This window comes from Vigna angularis, chromosome 11 (genome assembly GCF_016808095.1).
Source record: "Vigna angularis cultivar LongXiaoDou No.4 chromosome 11, ASM1680809v1, whole genome shotgun sequence".
In the NCBI taxonomy this organism is placed as follows: Eukaryota; Viridiplantae; Streptophyta; class Magnoliopsida; order Fabales; family Fabaceae; genus Vigna; species Vigna angularis.
In genome coordinates, this window is record NC_068980.1 from 18,387,442 (window position 1) to 18,405,481 (window position 18,040).

Consider the following 18,040-nt stretch of genomic DNA (forward strand, 5'->3'; position numbering starts at 1 on the left):
AAACAGCATTGTCTCATCCCTTCTAAGCTTTCATGAGAATAACACTAGCATGGCCAAAGAAGATGTTTATGCGATCAAGGGTCATGAACATATCTGTACCAGATGGACCGGGCGGTCATAATGATATGGGATAGTTAATCTGGCTGGACGATCATAGAATTATCTTCACTCTGACCGGACGGTCAAGAACGAACGACTGTAAAAACTCTGTAGTCATTTACGCAAAGATTAAGGTAAACAACGATTAAAGTCATTGGACTGAAATTGGGCCATGATTAACATCTCACTAATCCCATATCCATGGCGAAAACTATAAATACAGGTCAAAGGTAAGAGATAGATGGTTCGCATTTAATGTGCATTTATTACTGTTACATTGAATTGTCGAACGGTACACATACTGACTTTGACATCGGAGAACCTTTAACATGTACACCTCCAGACGGAAGAGCGAGACAGGGGACCTAGGAGCGAAACCGGACAATGAAAGACAGCAAATTGTGAAAGTCTTTGGTAACTCGACCTTGCAACTAAAACAATATCCAAGCAGAAATTTCTCTGCACATATATCATACTTTAAACTAGATTTGAAGGTTGTTGTTAGTAGAAGAAGATTTTACTTCAATTTCTTTTGCTTCAAGTCTTTAGTTTATGAACTGGTATGATGGCCATAGTTCAATGATGAATGAGAACCAAAATTCTTTAGTATTCCACGGCTAGAATACTGGTTCACTAAATCTACACCTAGTGGAAGAAATGTTGAAAACAAGACAAGTTGATTTGGTGACTCTCTATGAGAAGGAAGTGAAGTACTTTTACCAACAATACCACCCACCTTGACAACAATTAAGTCAATTTGGCTCTCATTGCCATATTTCATAACCTGGTACAGAAAATTATTTACAACCAAATAGAATAACAAAAGGAAGCATACATAAGACCCATTGCACAAGCACCAAACATCAATGTTATGGAAGTATAAACTTTTTACTCAGTGATAAGAACTATATTCAGTGGATTCATGAGAAGTAGCAACAAGAATTCTGAGCATTGATTATGTAATTTTAGTTGTGGCAGGCTTCAAGTTCAATGGAAGGAAATACTATAATCAAACAAACATCTTTAAGATACAGAGTTTCTGTTAACCAGCCAGTCTTATTATTTTTCTTTCTCAAAATAAACAAAAGATAAAACCATCTAAACATTGCACTTACATAAAAAAGATGGTAGACACTTTCACAACCACTAAATGTTTATAAATTATAATAAGCTACATAACATACATGTCTCAGATGGAAATTTCGTCTAAGAATTCGTCAATTAGTGATGTTGTCCGCTTGGGTCTGCATTTTGCTGCTCGAGGAGACCCTTTTCCCTGTGGTGGGGGGATTTGAATGTTCTCCTCTTCAAACTCTTGAAGTTCAAGCGCAGTTGAGATTCTCCACCAGTTCTATCTGTGTGATGGATATAGGCATATAAAAGAAGCAAAATCAAGCATCCTAACAAGCTCAATACTCTGTATCTAAATACTATAACAACTTCCACCAATTAATCATTCTAATCAACAGATTTACACCCTCATGTGTCAGATCATTAAAAAGAAAAACCTAATAGGTACACAATAAAAGCAATAGAATAATCAGAAACCAGGGAACAAAGGCAAGTGTGAGAAGAAGGTCTCTGACCTTCTACCACCCGAACTGTGGAACAAGCAAAACACCCCCAACAACCTATATCAGCTTATTTTGTAGGCTACAATTGAGATAGCTGCTATTTTGAAACTTTATATATAACAGGTATCTTCAATTACGAATGATAGAAATCAATCAAGATTAATGACATTCATAATTAACAATAAAAATCCATAGGTGTCCTAAACAAAACATCTAAACAAATAGCAAGCAAAGTCAAATAAGTTTCCTAGATAGGAATCCTCAGTTTTCAATCATTATCTTCTAATTCAAGGTTCCTTCTTTACAGTTGTAAATTTCATTTTGCATAATTGAAAACCCAAAATTATGATGCAAAATGTCCTTATGCCTCTCTTCATAGCATGTTTTACAACAACCACACTAAACCACTTCGCTACGCAAAACCCTAGAATAGGTGGAGCCGCACCAGAACATGATGCTACTGTTTCAGAGCTATTAACATCCTAATTTTATTACAGTCCTTCATTTCCAAAATATTATCCTCCACTGCACCGAAAGAATATATAAAAAATGTCTGTGAGCTCATGCAGACATGAGTTCGATTCTTACGTATGAATCCAAAGAACTTGGGTACCTTTGCATTGCGTCCAAGTTGAGACACCTCAAAGTAGAATGAGTACCCAATTCATCACTCTACGTCCCCCACCAATTCCCAACATCACAAACCCAAACACCAGAAAAATACCAACACCAGCCCCTCTTTACCAAAAAATTTTCATCCCTTCCCATGTCTACAGACACCCTTCCGCCGTACTCTTAGAACTCTGCACTTCCCTCAAAGAGCTTCACCAAATCCTCCCCCTTGTCATCAAAATCGGTTTCTACGACGAACATTTTTTCCAGACCAAGCTCATCAGTTTGTTCTGCAAGTTCAGCAGCATCACTGAAGCTGCACGTGTCTTCGAGACTGTGGAACACAAGCTCGACGTGCTTTACCACACCATGCTCAAAGGGTACACGAAAAACTCAGCTTTACGTGATGCCCTGAAGTTTTATGGTAGGATGAGGTATGATGAGGTGAGTCCAGTGGTGTATGACTTCACCTACTTGTTGCAGCTGTGCGGTGACAGTTTGGATCTCAGGAGGGGGAGGGAGGTTCACGGGATGGTCATAACTAATGGGTTTCAGTCAAATTTGTTTGCCATGACTGCTGTGGTGAATTTATATGCCAAGTGCAGGCAGGTCGAGGATGCGTACAAGATGTTTGAGAGAATGCCGCAGCGGGACTTGGTTTCGTGGAACACGGTGGTGGCGGGGTTCGCACAGAATGGCCTTGCCAGGAGGGCTGTGCAGCTGGTTTTGCAGATGCAGGAGGCTGGCCAGAAGCCAGATTCCATCACGTTGGTCACTGTTTTGCCAGCCCTGGCGGATGTCAAGGCTTTGAAGATTGGAAAGTCTGTCCATGGTTATGCTTTCAGAGCTGGCTTTGAGTCTATGGTTAATGTTGGGACAGCGATGCTGGACATGTACTTCAAATGTGGGTCTGTGAAGAATGCAAGGTTGGTGTTTAAGGGGATGAGTGGCAGGAATGTTGTTTCGTGGAATACGATGATTAATGGCTATGAGCAGAATGGGGAATCTGAAGAAGCGTTTTCGACGTTTTTGAAGATGTTGGATGAGGGGGTGGAACCGACTAACGTTAGTATGATGGGGGCTTTGCATGCTTGTGCTAATTTGGGTGATCTAGAACGAGGGAGATTTGTTCATAGATTGTTGGAGGAAAAGAAACTTGGTTCTGACGTGTCAGTTATGAATTCTTTGATATCCATGTATTCAAAGTGTAAGAGGATTGATATTGCAGCATCACTGTTTGGTAATCTGAAACAGAAAACAGTCGTTACATGGAATGCCATGATATTAGGTTATGCACAAAATGGATACATAAATGAAGCTTTAAATCTATTCTGTGAGATGCAATCTCATGACATCAAACCCGATTCCTTTACATTGGTGAGTGTAATTACTGCTCTTGCAGATTTATCAGTTACCCGGCAGGCTAAGTGGATTCATGGACTTGCTATAAGAGCTTTGATGGACAAAAATGTCTTTGTTTGTACAGCACTTGTGGACACCTATGCCAAATGTGGAGCCATTCAAACTGCAAGAAATCTTTTTGACACGATGGAAGAACGACATGTGATAACATGGAATGCAATGATTGATGGATATGGAACACATGGGCATGGAAAAGAAGCACTGGATCTCTTTGATGAAATGCAGAAGGGATCTGTTAAGCCAAATGAGATAACGTTTCTCTCTGTTATAGCAGCTTGTAGTCACTCAGGTTTAGTGGAAGAGGGACTCTATTACTTTGAAAGCATGAAGGAAAACTATGGCTTGAAACCTGCAATGGATCACTATGGTGCGATGGTTGATCTCCTTGGTCGTGCTGGAAGGCTAGATGATGCTTGGGAATTCATCCAGGATATGCCTGTCAAACCAGGAATTACCGTTTTAGGTGCAATGCTAGGTGCATGCAAAATCCATAAAAATGTAGAATTGGGTGAGAAAGTTGCAGATGAACTATTTGAGTTAGACCCAGATGAGGGAGGGTATCATGTGTTGCTTTCCAACATGTATGCATCGGCTTCAATGTGGGAAAAGGTTGCTAAGGTAAGGACAGCCATGGAGAAGAAACGGATCCAGAAAACTCCTGGCTGCAGTTTGGTTGAGTTGAGAAATGAAGTTCATACATTCTACTCAGGAAGTACTAATCATCCTCAATCCAAAAGAATTTATGCATACCTTGACACTCTTGGAGATGAGATCAAGGCTGCTGGGTATGTGCCCGACACTGATTCAATTCATGATGTAGAAGAAGATGTGAAGGAACAATTGGTCAGTAGCCATAGTGAGAGGCTTGCCATTGCATTTGGACTTCTGAATACAAGCCGTGGCACAACAATACAGATTAGGAAGAATCTAAGAGTTTGTGGTGATTGCCATGAAGCCACCAAGTACATTTCACTTGTGACAGGGAGGGAAATAATTGTGCGTGATTTACGACGGTTCCATCATTTCAAGAATGGAAGCTGTTCTTGTAAGGATTACTGGTGAATCAATAGAAACCTTTGTCGTCATCAATTGCTGTGTTAATTTTTTAGCATGAACTGCAATTTGATTTCATGCAGCTTTGCAACATTATTCCTCTGTTCCCTCTTAATGGAATAAATTGTTGTATTCCTACGTACGATACTCATTAATATCTTACCAATAAATTAGTGTTCTCTAGACTTTTTCTTGTATCAATTGAATTTTGTTGCATATGAAGAAAAGATAAGGATAAGCTTAAACGTAAAACTGATCTTGAATATTATCTCACATACCAAACAGACACGACTACTATATATAGGCTCTAAGCCTTCCCCTGTTCAAGCAACAAAAATAGAAAACTAACATCCAGTTGAATAACTGGATGCTTTTTCATCAATATCTCTAATATGATCTCACTGCCAACTCTTCTTGTCCACTCCCAGGTAGGATATATGAGTAACCTTTATTCTGATTTTAGTTCTTCCATCAGTTTCAACTTCTACAGTGTTGAATATGTAATACTTAGGGTGTGTTTGAATTCAATGAAATTTGAGGAAAAAAGCTTCTCTGATATAACCCTTTGTTTTAAAATACTTTTTTGTGCAGTTCTTACTTTTCTCCCGGAAACTAAATTTTGTAAACCGTTTTAAAATTTTAAATGTTTTGTCCTTATAAATAATTCAACTGAACAGGTCCATTATATGTGTTTGTGATTTGATTACTTCATATTCATTAATCACTGTCTAGATAATATGCTGATAGAATGAGTGAGTTATTATTTTGCAGATGTGGATATTAACCGTGGTTATGCAGATTTGTCAAGTGGAGGTACACAAAGGTCAGTTTTTTTCTTTCTTTCTTTAATTTAAACAATGCACGAATAAATGTATCTGTCTTGTTTCATCTATTCCTCGTGCTACATCTGCTAGAAGTTCAATCAACACGATGGTAGTTGAGAAAGGAAATATGGTGAAGGAGCCAATATAATCTTTAGAACATTGCAGGATTGGAACATAAGCTTTATAGGTTATTGAGAGTTTTTCATATCATCTGAGATTAAATGTTTACTACCATAAATCAAAGTAGTTAAACCTTAATAAGAAAAAGAAATTCCTTCATTGATTATACTTTTACTGGAAGTTTTGATCTCACAGAGAGAAAGAGAGAGATGAATCAAATTATACTACCATAAATTACAATTTACATCAGCTTTCAAACCATCAATAACTTTATATAGAATGTGATTTTTATTATTCCAACTACTGGGTATAACTATATATTGGCTTGATTATATCAATTTTTGTCAAAGTTGAATAATTATTTAGAACATAGTCAAACAATTTTTATTTTTATGTTTTAAAAATATATATTACGTTTTGTTTGAAAGATATCAATAGAATATTAAATGTGGATTAATGTATAATAAATTGTAGATATGATTTATTTGATAAAGCATTAATTCAATGATAAATTTTTGAGATAAAGTTATCTAATAAAGTTATGGAATGGTCTAAGAATTCATGCAACTCGTAGTGATGTAATTTGATTCTATGCCCTATTTATGAAATCTTGAAATGTAATTCTAATGTCTGCCTCTTGTACGTGCTACTCCTGTAATCTACCAGAGTTTTAAAAAGGTTTAATGATTCATGTGTTATCTACACATTTATTTCTCTACTTATACTTAAAATCATCTCTAGTTCTTACACGTCATTTTTATCCATTTTGGTTTAGTCCTTACTTTATTTTATTTTATTTTAATAAGATTGGTGATTGCATGATGAAAGGTGTACACATTAACTTAAAATAAAGTATAAATTTTAAAATTTAGTCACAGAAGAAAAAGCCTATTCTTAACATGATTTAACCCTACTCAGCCCCATCCATCAAATTCCCTGTTTAACTCAACCACTCGACCCAACGGAATAAATAATCTCTCTTAAAAGATGTAAACTTTAGTGTTGTTCTCTTTCACTCTACGCACATTAGAATTATCTCAAAAGAATTCAGAATATACTTGAAATAAATTATGAGTGGAAGTTTTCATTTACCAAGTAACTTTTCACTCACATGATGCTAAGCACACCATTATCCAGTAAATAACAAATCGGCTAATATTTTTAAATTATCCTTTCACATCATATGACATTTTGTGAATGAATTCTACAAATCTTATCTCGAGTACAACATCATCAAAGTTAGATCCGTCGGCTCTCCACATTAGAAAATAAGACTCACACAAATGCACCAAATAAATGAACCCTAAGCCCGCTAAGGGTAGACTGCAGCTCTCATCAAGAAAGTGTAAAATCATTTAAGTTAGATGAATTCCACCAACTCCTACAAGCTCCGATAGTCTATCACAGTTACTTCGTCTTCAGGGGCATCCAGATCTTGATAGCTGCACCACCATTTGGAAAAATCAGTAAATGTTTCATACAATCGATAGAAGACAACAAATAAGTAAATGCCCATATCTGGCAAGTGCACAGAGTTATATAATGACATGAAAATCCTTGAACTCCCATCAACTTTTTCCAGAACATAAGCTAATAAAGAAATATCTTGAGTAAAGTAATGAACTTTCCTTACAAAGGGATAAATAAATAAATATGTAACTAGTAAGGCATGAATATCTTTAGCACTGAATAATATGTAACTAGTTCAAAAAGGGCATAGAGAGTTGGGTTGGGTTGCAGATTAAAGTCTGCAGAATAATATGGACAGGAAAGAGGTAATATGATTTGTATCCTGAAAGGGAATGTCTAGGTAAAAAGACAGCATAATAATTACCTTCGCATCCGTCGAGGATCTGGTCTAAAGGATGGAGGGACAGCAATTATAGGCCCTGGTCCACCTATATGAGGACCAGATCGCATCTTCCTTCCTGAGGCATCATACGACGGTCCTCCTTGCTCCCTTAACATCTGCATTGCAACTTCTGGTGGAGCAGGGACAAAGGGTCCCAAAGGCCTGTGTAATTGAAAATTTATTTAAGTACCAACAAATCCTCAATTAAAGAAATAAAGTGGATTGGAATCAGAAAAATGGGAAGGGAAACCAACCCAGCACCAGGTACAGGCATCAAAACTGGCGGAGGAGGGGGCATATCTGAGGTAAATGGAGGTACACCAGGCCCTCCGTAATCATACATTGCTTCATCATGGTTTCCCATTTGCCTTTCATTGGATGGGGAACTATTATCTCCATTCATTTTGTCATTCGCGTCCTGGTCTCGCCTGTTACCACGGTCATCCTTCAATCGGCCCTCCAAACCTCCTAATCTTCGCTTTAGAGACCTATCCTTCTAAAAGCAGAACAAAAAGGCACTGAGCATTTGAAAATCAATCCTTACTGACATTATACAAAAATACACGGGTATACAAAAGCCATAAATTCCTAACAACTGATATATCGGGCTACTTTCCCATATAGCAATAGATATTCATAGGGAAATGCAGAAAACAGTGCAGACCACATCTGTAATGATGCTAAAATGCCTCGATACAGATAAACACTCACCAAAACCTGAACATCAAAACGTTTCTATAACATACTTTGATGGACAACAAAGATAGAGTAATCTTCAAGGTATATAACTGCCTGGTTAACAAAATAACTAGACTACCTGAGGTTGCTGCATGACAGGTGTTCCACCAGGAGCATCAGGATCACTACAATGGAAGAAAGGGCACTGTAAGCGGGTCCACCAACACAAGCAATGCTAACCACTAAATAAAAGAAGCCTTAAATAATACTTACTTCATGTAATTTTGAAAATAAAGATCCTCACGCAATTTTGATGTCAGTTCCATTACAAGCTCGGGATGTTTTAGCTTCAAATGTTTGTACACAAATTCAGCCGCATGAAAAAGCTTTGTGCAGCCCTTAGCTCCACAACCATACTTCCACCCATATTTCTCATCCCTAATTTTTCTAACATATGGATCCAACACATCAGCTGCAGCAGCATCTATCTTCTCCTTGGCAGTCATCAATTCCATTGGATCCTGACCATTCAACCTGTCCTGCCAAAATGAATCAAGTTTTTTCTCCCATTCGGAACCTGATTTACTTGTTTCTTCATGCCCTGCTCCTTCTGGTCTCACATGTCTAAAACCCTTGGCCTCATTATTCTCAACCATTCCATAATAATCAATACCATGAATGCGCCAAAGATATGTAATAAGTGTGTCCAATAGCTCAACACCCTCTAAGCCCTTAACAGATGTTAAGCCTCGGATTATTATTATGGGGCCCACAGATCCACTGTGAGACTTGTCACCATTTCTGTTGTGGTCACTAGTACATAAGATATTATCTTCAATACCCTTCTCCATGTCAAGCTTACGAACAACAGCCTGAGCTTTTAAAATATCTGCTTGTATCCGTCTAGGTTCAGAACTGATAGGGTGAGCCTTGGGTGCAGCTGAGAAATCATTATCTTTATTAGGTCCCCTACCATGTCTTCTTCGCTTAATGCCACCATCTGTTTCTTCCTCTGAATTAGGTTCACTGGCATGCCCTGATTTACTGGACGAAGAGGAATTCAAACCAGGATTTCTGTATTGATTGAAAATTATCATAAGTCAAAATATTAGGAAGAGCAGTCAAAAGCAAACTGTGAGAAAGAGCAAAAACATACAGGTCTAACGTTCCACTCTGCAAGTCAAGAATAAAATCCTTTGCAAGTCGTCGAGCATTTTCATTCCTCCTAAAAGATGATGTGGCAGAGACGATCAATAAAAAAGTATTTCAAAATATTAATTTACCATGATATTTAGTAACCACCCAACTAAATACTCTATTATATGTTCCATCAACGTATAGAGGGTGCTTCACTCAGTTTTGATTAGAAAAATCTGCAAAAACTCACCTTTCAATTACTGTTAGTAAATTTGTTGGATGATACTTATCTTTTAACCTACACAAAAGAATCAAAAGAAGGAAAGATCAGAAGATTGCACACGAAATTGAAGCAGGATGATAACCCAAGAATCAAAATAAAAATGTTAGCAGTTCACCAAGAAAACTCATACCATTCCTCATCCTTATGAGCATTAAAATAAGCTCGTTTTTGGGTAGAAATATACTCCGATTTGTATTCTTGATACCTAAGAAAAATAAATAGCATATAATTAGTCAACAACTATCCAATAAGTTATTTTGTGAGCTTATGCGAAATGAAAAGGATATTATATTCCAACACTTACCTACGCTCAGCTTCAGCTGGCAGTACATCATCTTCGAGCTCCTGAATGAATTGTTTATAGGACATCAACCCCTCTCTGAAATAATTGAAAACATCTAAACTGTAAACAGACTTCCCCGTGAATTAGTAACATAACCAACACTTCAAATAAAAACTGCTATAAATACACTTCAAGAAAGAAAAAAAAAAAAGTAAGAATTTAAATAAATAATAAATTCAATTTTACTTTTTCTATATAGTGATAATTCCCCAAAAGTGGGAGATACAATTAGGTATATTAATTTTGCAAAAGTTAAGCACAAACGCAAAGCACAACTTCCCACAAGGTTGGGAATACAGCATAGGGAAGAAAATAATACTGGTCAGTACATGTGCTAATATGAGACAAAGTATAACTTACAGATTCTTTTTTTTACCATTTAGTATATTTCTATAGCATAATAGAACAGGACACGAGGTTAAAAAAAGTTAAATTTGAATTCACAAAAGAGGGTGGAAACAATAAAAGAGAACAGGAAACTCCATTGCCAAATTGTAATAAGGACAGAATCAATACATAGTGGCATGCTGAAACTTCTTCTGTTGATTATAACAAAATATGCCATCCTTTTGTACCTAAATGGGTAAGAACTCATTGACACGAGGACAAACAATCAAATGTAACTGAATTGTTTTGCAATTTAAAAAAGTAGACTTTAATCTTTAACTCAATCTCACAAAATTGACTAAGGACCACACATCTCAAGCATGAGAATAGAGTGGGATGCAATATCGGTACACATTAAGCCCAACAAACCATGTTAGGATAAGATATGATGCCATTTTAGAAAATAAAATTCAAACCTAATTCAATCTCACATAATAACCTTCTAAGATGAGGTTTGTACTAATTATCTTTAGTCGATGGAACTCCAACATGCATATTTCTAAACTCCGTACAAATAATACAAGTTTGCACAATGTTTCAATACCGTGTGTACAGAAAAAAAAATTAACTCCTTAATTAAATATTACTGCTATTTTTTGCAGGAATAAGATAGGAACCAAATGCAAGTAGAACTTCTACATATCCAAAGGAAAAATAACACATAAAAGCAAGACTAATGAGAATTCTAACAAGATGGAGAAAATAAAAATCAACCGATCAAATAAGAGCATAATTTATGATGGTAGTAAACAACTCCAAGTCAATAAATAGTATTGAATATAAATAACATAAAAAAGTAATTACGGTGTGAAATAGAATGTTTACAATTTACAAAATCTTAAAGAATATTGTTTTAGGGTTTCCTGACCTTTTGTATTCTGCACTACTGTACTCTATAAATACAGGAGAAAATTGTAACAGTAACTTAAGGCAAAAATACATTGTTCACTTAAATCTGAGTTATTCAACTCTTATTAAGGTTTGGCTACTTTCTATGACATTTTTACTCAGTGATTTTCTTTTAACCATTATCCTGTCTGGACTGATTGTTTGTCTGAATATAGTTTTTCTTATAAAGCTCATAATGAATATAGAAGCACCAGTCCTGCAGAAACCAATCTTCACCAACCATCGAAGAAGACTCAGGGCCTGTTTGAAAGAAGTGGAAAAGGAAAAAGGGAGGGAGACCATACGAGTTGTAAGATTTCCCCTCTTTACCAATTCTCCCAAAGAGACCCTTAGTGTTCTCAGACAACAACTGTTCCTGTTCCTTTCCAGAAATTAACTTGCCATAACATCATAGCTTCTTCCTAAACTTTCCTTTGCCAAAAGGTATCTTTGTATTTGAATGCCATTTCAGTCACGGATATTTTAATGCATTACTTCAGTCTTTGCAGAGTGCATTGGAATCCATATTTCAGATGCTTATTTATGGATAAAGGATAACTGAGCTGCACAATATGCACATGCTTGTAACACACATTTCAAATTCCTCTAATAATCACGTCTCCAAATTGCTCAACAAATAGTAGAAGAGATCTCAACTCAGGGCACAAAGTAAACATGTCATCTGCGATGATACAAAAAACTCTCAATAACCTATAATGCTTATGTTCCACTCCTGCAATGTTCTAAAGAGTTTATTGGATCCTTCACCATATTTTCTTTTGTAGCAGATGTAGCACAAGGAATAGATGAAACAAGGCCGGTATATTTATTCGTGCATTGTTTAACTTAAAAAAGAAAAGGCTAACCTTTGTGCACCTCCACTTGACAAATCTGTATAACCACGATTAATATCCACATCTGCAAAATACAGGAACATACTGACAGTAAGCTGACTTCATCTGGGTAAAAACAGAGGAATGTATGTACTTAATAGCATAAAAGTGTTGATCTACAACAAACCTTGAAAGGAAAATATTGTGAAAGAGATTGATTTCTTATATTGAAATGTCTGATTTTATATTTTCTTCAAATGTTAAGGCCAATAGGAGCGTTGTCATGAATTCTCAAAAAGAACAAAGCATAACTGAACTTATACATGTAAAGATATTATTAAACCTTGGAATCAGTTCTGAAAATACTATCAATAATTTGTCAAATTGTAAAAAGGACTGTAAATGTTACAACTTTACCACACAGCAAAATAAACAAATCTAGATAGTTGACTATCAGTAAATTCACTAATGAATAATAAGGCTTCCATAAGCTGGCTCACAATAATAACTCATCCATAATATCAGCATATTCTCCAGACAGAAGTTTTTTTCCTAAAATTTCATTAAACACGCCCTAAGTATTACATATTAAACACTCTAGAAGCTGAAACTGTCTAACTTATGACCATCTTTTTTTCTATAATTAATATTTCAAGACATCTGGCATATTTAAACAAGAAAATAAAAAAAATATGGTGGGAGCTATAAGAACTATTAATATGTATATGATCATTCGCCTCCTCCTTGCAGATGTCAATCTTAGTATTTTAAGAACCTAGAACAATTAACATCAGCATTTTTCACCCGTAGACAGAACAGTTAACTACAATATGTATTGAAGTCAAAGAATCTGATAATTTGTTGCCTGACAAACAAATAAATGTAAACTTGTACACAGAACTTCATGCTGTATGGTGAATGTATCAGCTTATGTTTGACAATAGCACAAAAAGGACACTGAATAAACTAAAAAGCAGCATAGGATACGTAATGAATTGTAGGACAGTAATATTTATTTTTGTTGCAATGGAAGAGATTATATACTATGTATAATTAACATTCTATCTGCACTAATCATGCTGATTCAATGGTACACCTATGGAATAATCTACAAAACAATATGCACATTGTCTACACAAACATGATATAACCAATTTAACTCCCATCATAAGCAACACAAACAAATGAAATTGAAGAGCATAAAAAACTATTATATTATGTGCAGTTATTTTTCAGTATGCAGAGTGGGAAAATGTGTTTAACATAGCTCGATTAGAGAACAAAATTGAAATTTGAGTTATAAATGTCACCTACACTATGAAAGGAAAACCCAAGGGAATTACAAATTAAAAATTATTAACATACCAGACATCCCATTATGATATCCCCCAACAGATCGATGTGCAAGCCTGCCATAAGACTTCTCATCCGCATAACCAGTTCTTCCACCCACTCCCCGTTCATAGCCACCAAAATACTCATACCCAAATCTGCTTTAACCACATTCAATTAATAAATAAACTATCAGCATAAAGTGTGACACATAGCCCATGATAAAAAGAAAGTAAAGCAACAAATTCAAAGGTGAAAAAAAAAAATACTTCCAAAGTATTACCTATAAACAATTTGAATAATTTCACGACAGCATGAAATCACATAACACAGTCAACATATAACCATTCATCTCTGAGAATATTGTGTCCTTTAAACATAAACTTAAATAATAACAGGATAGCATGAATATATCAGCACATCATTTAGTCAACATAAAAACACTCGTCTTTGTGTAATCATGCTACAATAGGTGAAATTAGAAAGTCAGAAAATAGATAAAGTCCAGGGTTCCGCCAAAGAAACCTGAACTCCCTTGTGAATTAGAGGGTTAATTTCCCATCTAACTAAATGTCATTGAGGAAAAAACATATACACTTCCCATCCATGAGGGTTTCTTCATTTTCAGCAACATAAACAATCAATTCAACCAACAGTTCCCACCACAATAAAAACACGACCTTTTACGTCAAAACCCCTAAATTAAAATAAACTACACTAACATACATGACCTAATTCCAATGCTATTTTACTTAGCATGTGCTCAACCCAAACAGTCATTATTAATTATAAATATCTAGCTTGAAAATAAAAAAGACCTAATTCCCTATATTACAAACCAAAATTCCATATACTTCAAAAATGACGGCAAAAGCTGGTATCACCTGTCCTCATTTCCATAACCACGGGGGCTGCCCCTCCGAGACCGCTTGTACGGCGGAGGCGAGCGGCGCGATGGCGGCTGTGGAGAGTAGCGGCGGTCGCGGTAGCCAGGGCTGGGGCTACGGCGGCGCTTGAAGTCCCTGTCGCGGTCGTAGTAATCGCGGCTACGGTTGGGGTGGCGGTCTAATTCCCGATCGTCGCGGCGGTCTCGGCGGCGCGGCGGAGGAGGGTCATCTTCGGCGGCGGAAGTGGCTGGTGGAGGGGGTTGAGGAGGAGCGGAAGCAGAGGGAGATTGATCGAGAGATTCGGGGGGCATGTTGATGACTTCAGCCATGGTTGAGAGAAGAGGAATCGATGGAGAGAAAAACCTAATCCCAATTCAATTGAAGATTGAAGATTTAGGTTTTGGTTTGGTTTTGTTGCAAATGAGATTAAGATGAGTGTGGTGTGTCGTTGGGAGAAGAAAGTGAAAGATGCAGTGAATTGGTGGTTCACATACAAATCGTAAATTGGATATCAAAAGGCATTTAGTACGAGATAATTAATTAGGGTTTATATATATCTTTTAAGTTTATTTTTACAGAAATCAAAAAGATAATAATACTTAATTAAACAAGAACGAGATAAATTAATAATATTATAAATTTCAATCATATCAAATGTTTATTAATATATATATATATATATATATATATATATATATATATATATATATATATATACCAGACTATAAAGCAGAAATACGATTATATCTTCTTCTGTCTATATGTATATGTATATTTGTATGTTTTTTATGTATATAAAGGGGATTTGTTTTTTATGATTTCTTTTCCTTTTAATTTTATTGTTTATATAACCGTTATTTTAAATTGAATTAATGCATTATCAATAAACAAAAATAATATAAACATTTAAAAAATACATTTTTTTTTAATTTATTAAGTATAATTGAATTTTGTAATTTGAGATAACCATTAAATTATTTATATTATTTACTATTCTTCGTTTCAACCCAATCGCTTAACAAATACGAATTAATAGAGTCAACCACATTTTTTATTATTTTTATGTGAAAAGATTTGTAAGTAAAATATGTTACTTTACACAATTCACCTCTCTCTGATATGTGAGAGCTCTTCATGTTTTATAATGAACAAAATGTGAGTTGAGTTTTATAGTGATATGACTGAACGATGAAGGCATGTGGTGGTTGTTGGTGTAGGTGACATCATGGTGGCACTGGGTGGAGGTGATGTTGTGGTGAAATTTTTGAGATAGTTTGGCTATGGAAATAGCCAAGCTGTGAAGATAATTATACCATAAAGATAAGAGTAGTAATAGGGTGACACGCCTACGTGTCACTTACACTCATTTGACACGGTCCACGTCAGCTTTTTTCAAAAAAAACTGCAAAGTGATGGAGGGTAAAAGTGGAAAAACACCTACTAGGGTTTGTTTTTTCAGAATCGAAATCCCCATTTGAGTTTTCTTAAGAAACTCGATTTCCACCACTGTCATATGGTTCTCAGCTTCATCTTTCAGACACCTTAGTCGTTTGTTGTGAACGTTATTGAGGCGCTTCATTGGTTTATTGTGGAGGCGTGTGCTTGGTGTATCGATTTGTGTCGCGCGTTTCGTCTTCGGATTTTACGGTACAGGTTTTTGATTTTTTATTTTCTGTCTTAGGCTGTGTAGTTTTTGTCGCAATGTAATTTTTTGCTACATCGGTTTATTGATGTGGGGTTGTGGGGGACCAATCTCTGATTTTTGGGTTGATGGGAGGTGGGGTTGGTTTGTTGGTGATGTGTTCTATGTTGGAGGTGGGGTTGGGGTTGCTTTGCTGGTAACGTGTTTTATGTAGGAGCTTTATGTGTGGTGCGACAGGAAGCAGAGTAGTAAAAAGGTTGAGACTTTTGAGTTTCATTTTGACCCTAGGGTGTAGGCGTGATACGGGGTCCATTTGGTTTAAAATTGGGGAGGTGGTTTTTTACACTTTTGAGTTTGTTTTTGTCGCTATGTCGTTGACTGAGGTGGGTTTTTAAGACCCTTTATGCATGCATGAGTTGAGTAATGAGCTGCAGTAAGTGGTTATGTTGTTAATCCTATGTGGTTATTTGTAAATCTGGTTTTGTACTCCCGTAGAAGTTTTTTATATTCAATGAGACAATGAGAGCCTTAGAAACAATGAGACCCTTCACAACCTGCTAAGCCAGTGAGCTTGCAGGACAACCTTTTCTTCCACTCCCAAACGAAATCAGATTGCAATATTCTCCCTGCAGTAGCTGGTTATCTTGTTAGTCGGATGTGGTTATTTGTAAATCAGTTTTTGTACATCTGTAGTAGTTTTTATATACAATATCAATGTCCACATTTTAAAGTGCAATAAGTGGTGTTATGGTTAGTTATGCATGCATTAGTTAGATACATTGTATTTTTTGGTACAGTAAGTGGTCAATGTTGAAATTTTAATATCACGATTCCACTTTATGCATGCATTAGTTTGATAAATTGTATTTAACCAATTTATTAATTTGAACATGTGACTGTCAAGTGAGATGGTAAGTATGGACAAAGAAGTCAATGAAATGGTAAGTATGGTGTATATTTATTAATTTACTATTAAATATGCACATTGTTGTATTGAATTAAGTAACATATGGTTTGATTTATACTTGCAGGCCTCACTTAGAGTTAGGCATCGAGTCCAGACACAACATATAGTTCAAGTGAACGGTTGCCTATCATCCTTTCAAAAGGAACGTTTAAAGTCAACACCTTTCAAGTGGTTGGTGGATATGGTTGATGATATGGTTATTTCTAGCCCTATTCTTATAGAGTTAATCAGTAGGTGGGACGTGGTTCATAAGGCGTTTAGGATTAGGGAGAATTTAGTGCCTTTTAGAGTTGATGAAGTTTGTTTTTTTTTAGGTTTACCTAATGTTGGTGAGAGTGTTAATTTAGAGAATGATGTCGGTGGCATTGTCAATGACTTGTTTAAGGATGAGGACATCACAATTTTAAGTATAATGGAAAAGATGAAGCATAAGACATTTAAATCCAAAAGAAGTGTTGACATGTTTTGCAGGTTGTATATTTTGTTAGGTTTTGGAGCATTTTATTTTCCTAGGAATAGTAATGTGATAAACAGTGTCCCTTTTAGTAAACTAGATAACATTAATGGTCTAAATATATACAATTGGGGTGATGCTGTACATGGTTTGATAGTAAGTAGTTTGAATCGGGCATGCAATAAATACAATAGCAGATCTTACCACGAAGTTATACACATGGCTGGGTGTGCAACAGTTTTGCAGGTATGTTTATACATTCATTTATTTAACTGTTACAAAATAAATAATGATATTTTTTGAAAGAGATATAACTATTGTAATGAACTTTACAGTTGTGGGTTGTTGAACACATCAGTTTGTATCATCTTGATGGACGATGTATTTATCCCCGATTTCTTCATTGGGTTGTTATTAAAGATAAAAGGAAAAAAATCAAATTAACTTTTCAACAAACAGAGGTAATTCCATACTTTTTTATATAATGCTTACATTTGTTGTGTTATTTTGATTAATATGATTTATTAGCGTTGTTAAAATTTCTATTTTGTTTTGAAGATATTGTGGGAATGCAACTTGTCTGAAGAGCAATTACAAAATGATGAAATGAAGGAATCACAAACTTATGGTGGGAAAAGTAATCCTGAGTCAAA

General features: G+C 35.7%; 3 protein-coding genes across 13 annotated transcripts; 2 read left to right on the forward strand and 1 right to left on the reverse strand.

Moving 5' to 3' along the window:
• The first annotated feature begins 1,877 nt into the window (after positions 1–1,877).
• Positions 1,878–4,939, forward strand: LOC108332433 (pentatricopeptide repeat-containing protein At1g11290, chloroplastic). Its single transcript, XM_017567696.2, has one exon. It carries the CDS (start codon positions 2,325–2,327, stop codon positions 4,767–4,769), a length of 2,445 nt encoding a protein of 814 aa, XP_017423185.1. The 5' UTR covers positions 1,878–2,324; the 3' UTR covers positions 4,770–4,939.
• Positions 4,940–5,062: 123 nt separating this feature from the next.
• LOC128194717 (uncharacterized) lies at positions 5,063–12,042 on the forward strand. Of its 10 annotated transcripts, none has more exons than XR_008246049.1 (5): positions 5,063–5,188; positions 5,532–5,583; positions 11,290–11,363; positions 11,449–11,582; positions 11,773–12,042. XR_008246049.1 is itself a non-coding variant. In XM_052870407.1 (5 exons), the coding sequence occupies exons 1-5, from the start codon at positions 5,153–5,155 to the stop codon at positions 11,821–11,823; spliced, it is 333 nt and encodes a 110-aa protein (XP_052726367.1). In that variant the 5' UTR covers positions 5,063–5,152; the 3' UTR covers positions 11,824–12,042. The 10 variants fall into 10 exon arrangements, 4 of the variants coding, with proteins under 4 accessions (XP_052726367.1, XP_052726368.1, XP_052726369.1 ...); XR_008246051.1 differs by having other exon boundaries at positions 11,479–11,582; XM_052870407.1 differs by having other exon boundaries at positions 11,463–11,582.
• LOC108334186 (serrate RNA effector molecule) lies at positions 6,837–14,843 on the reverse strand. 2 transcript variants are annotated; one of them, XM_017569889.2, is made up of 12 exons: positions 14,322–14,843; positions 13,471–13,595; positions 12,139–12,190; positions 9,959–10,033; positions 9,785–9,859; positions 9,622–9,669; positions 9,391–9,459; positions 8,508–9,308; positions 8,374–8,419; positions 7,811–8,052; positions 7,539–7,718; positions 6,837–7,146 (listed from the first exon to the last, which is right to left on the reverse strand). In XM_017569889.2, the coding sequence occupies exons 1-12, from the start codon at positions 14,651–14,653 to the stop codon at positions 7,086–7,088; spliced, it is 2,106 nt and encodes a 701-aa protein (XP_017425378.1). In that variant the 5' UTR covers positions 14,654–14,843; the 3' UTR covers positions 6,837–7,085. The 2 variants fall into 2 exon arrangements, with proteins under 2 accessions (XP_017425378.1, XP_052726366.1); XM_052870406.1 differs by having other exon boundaries at positions 13,471–13,598; positions 14,322–14,836.
• Between the last annotated feature and the right edge of the window lie 3,197 nt (positions 14,844–18,040).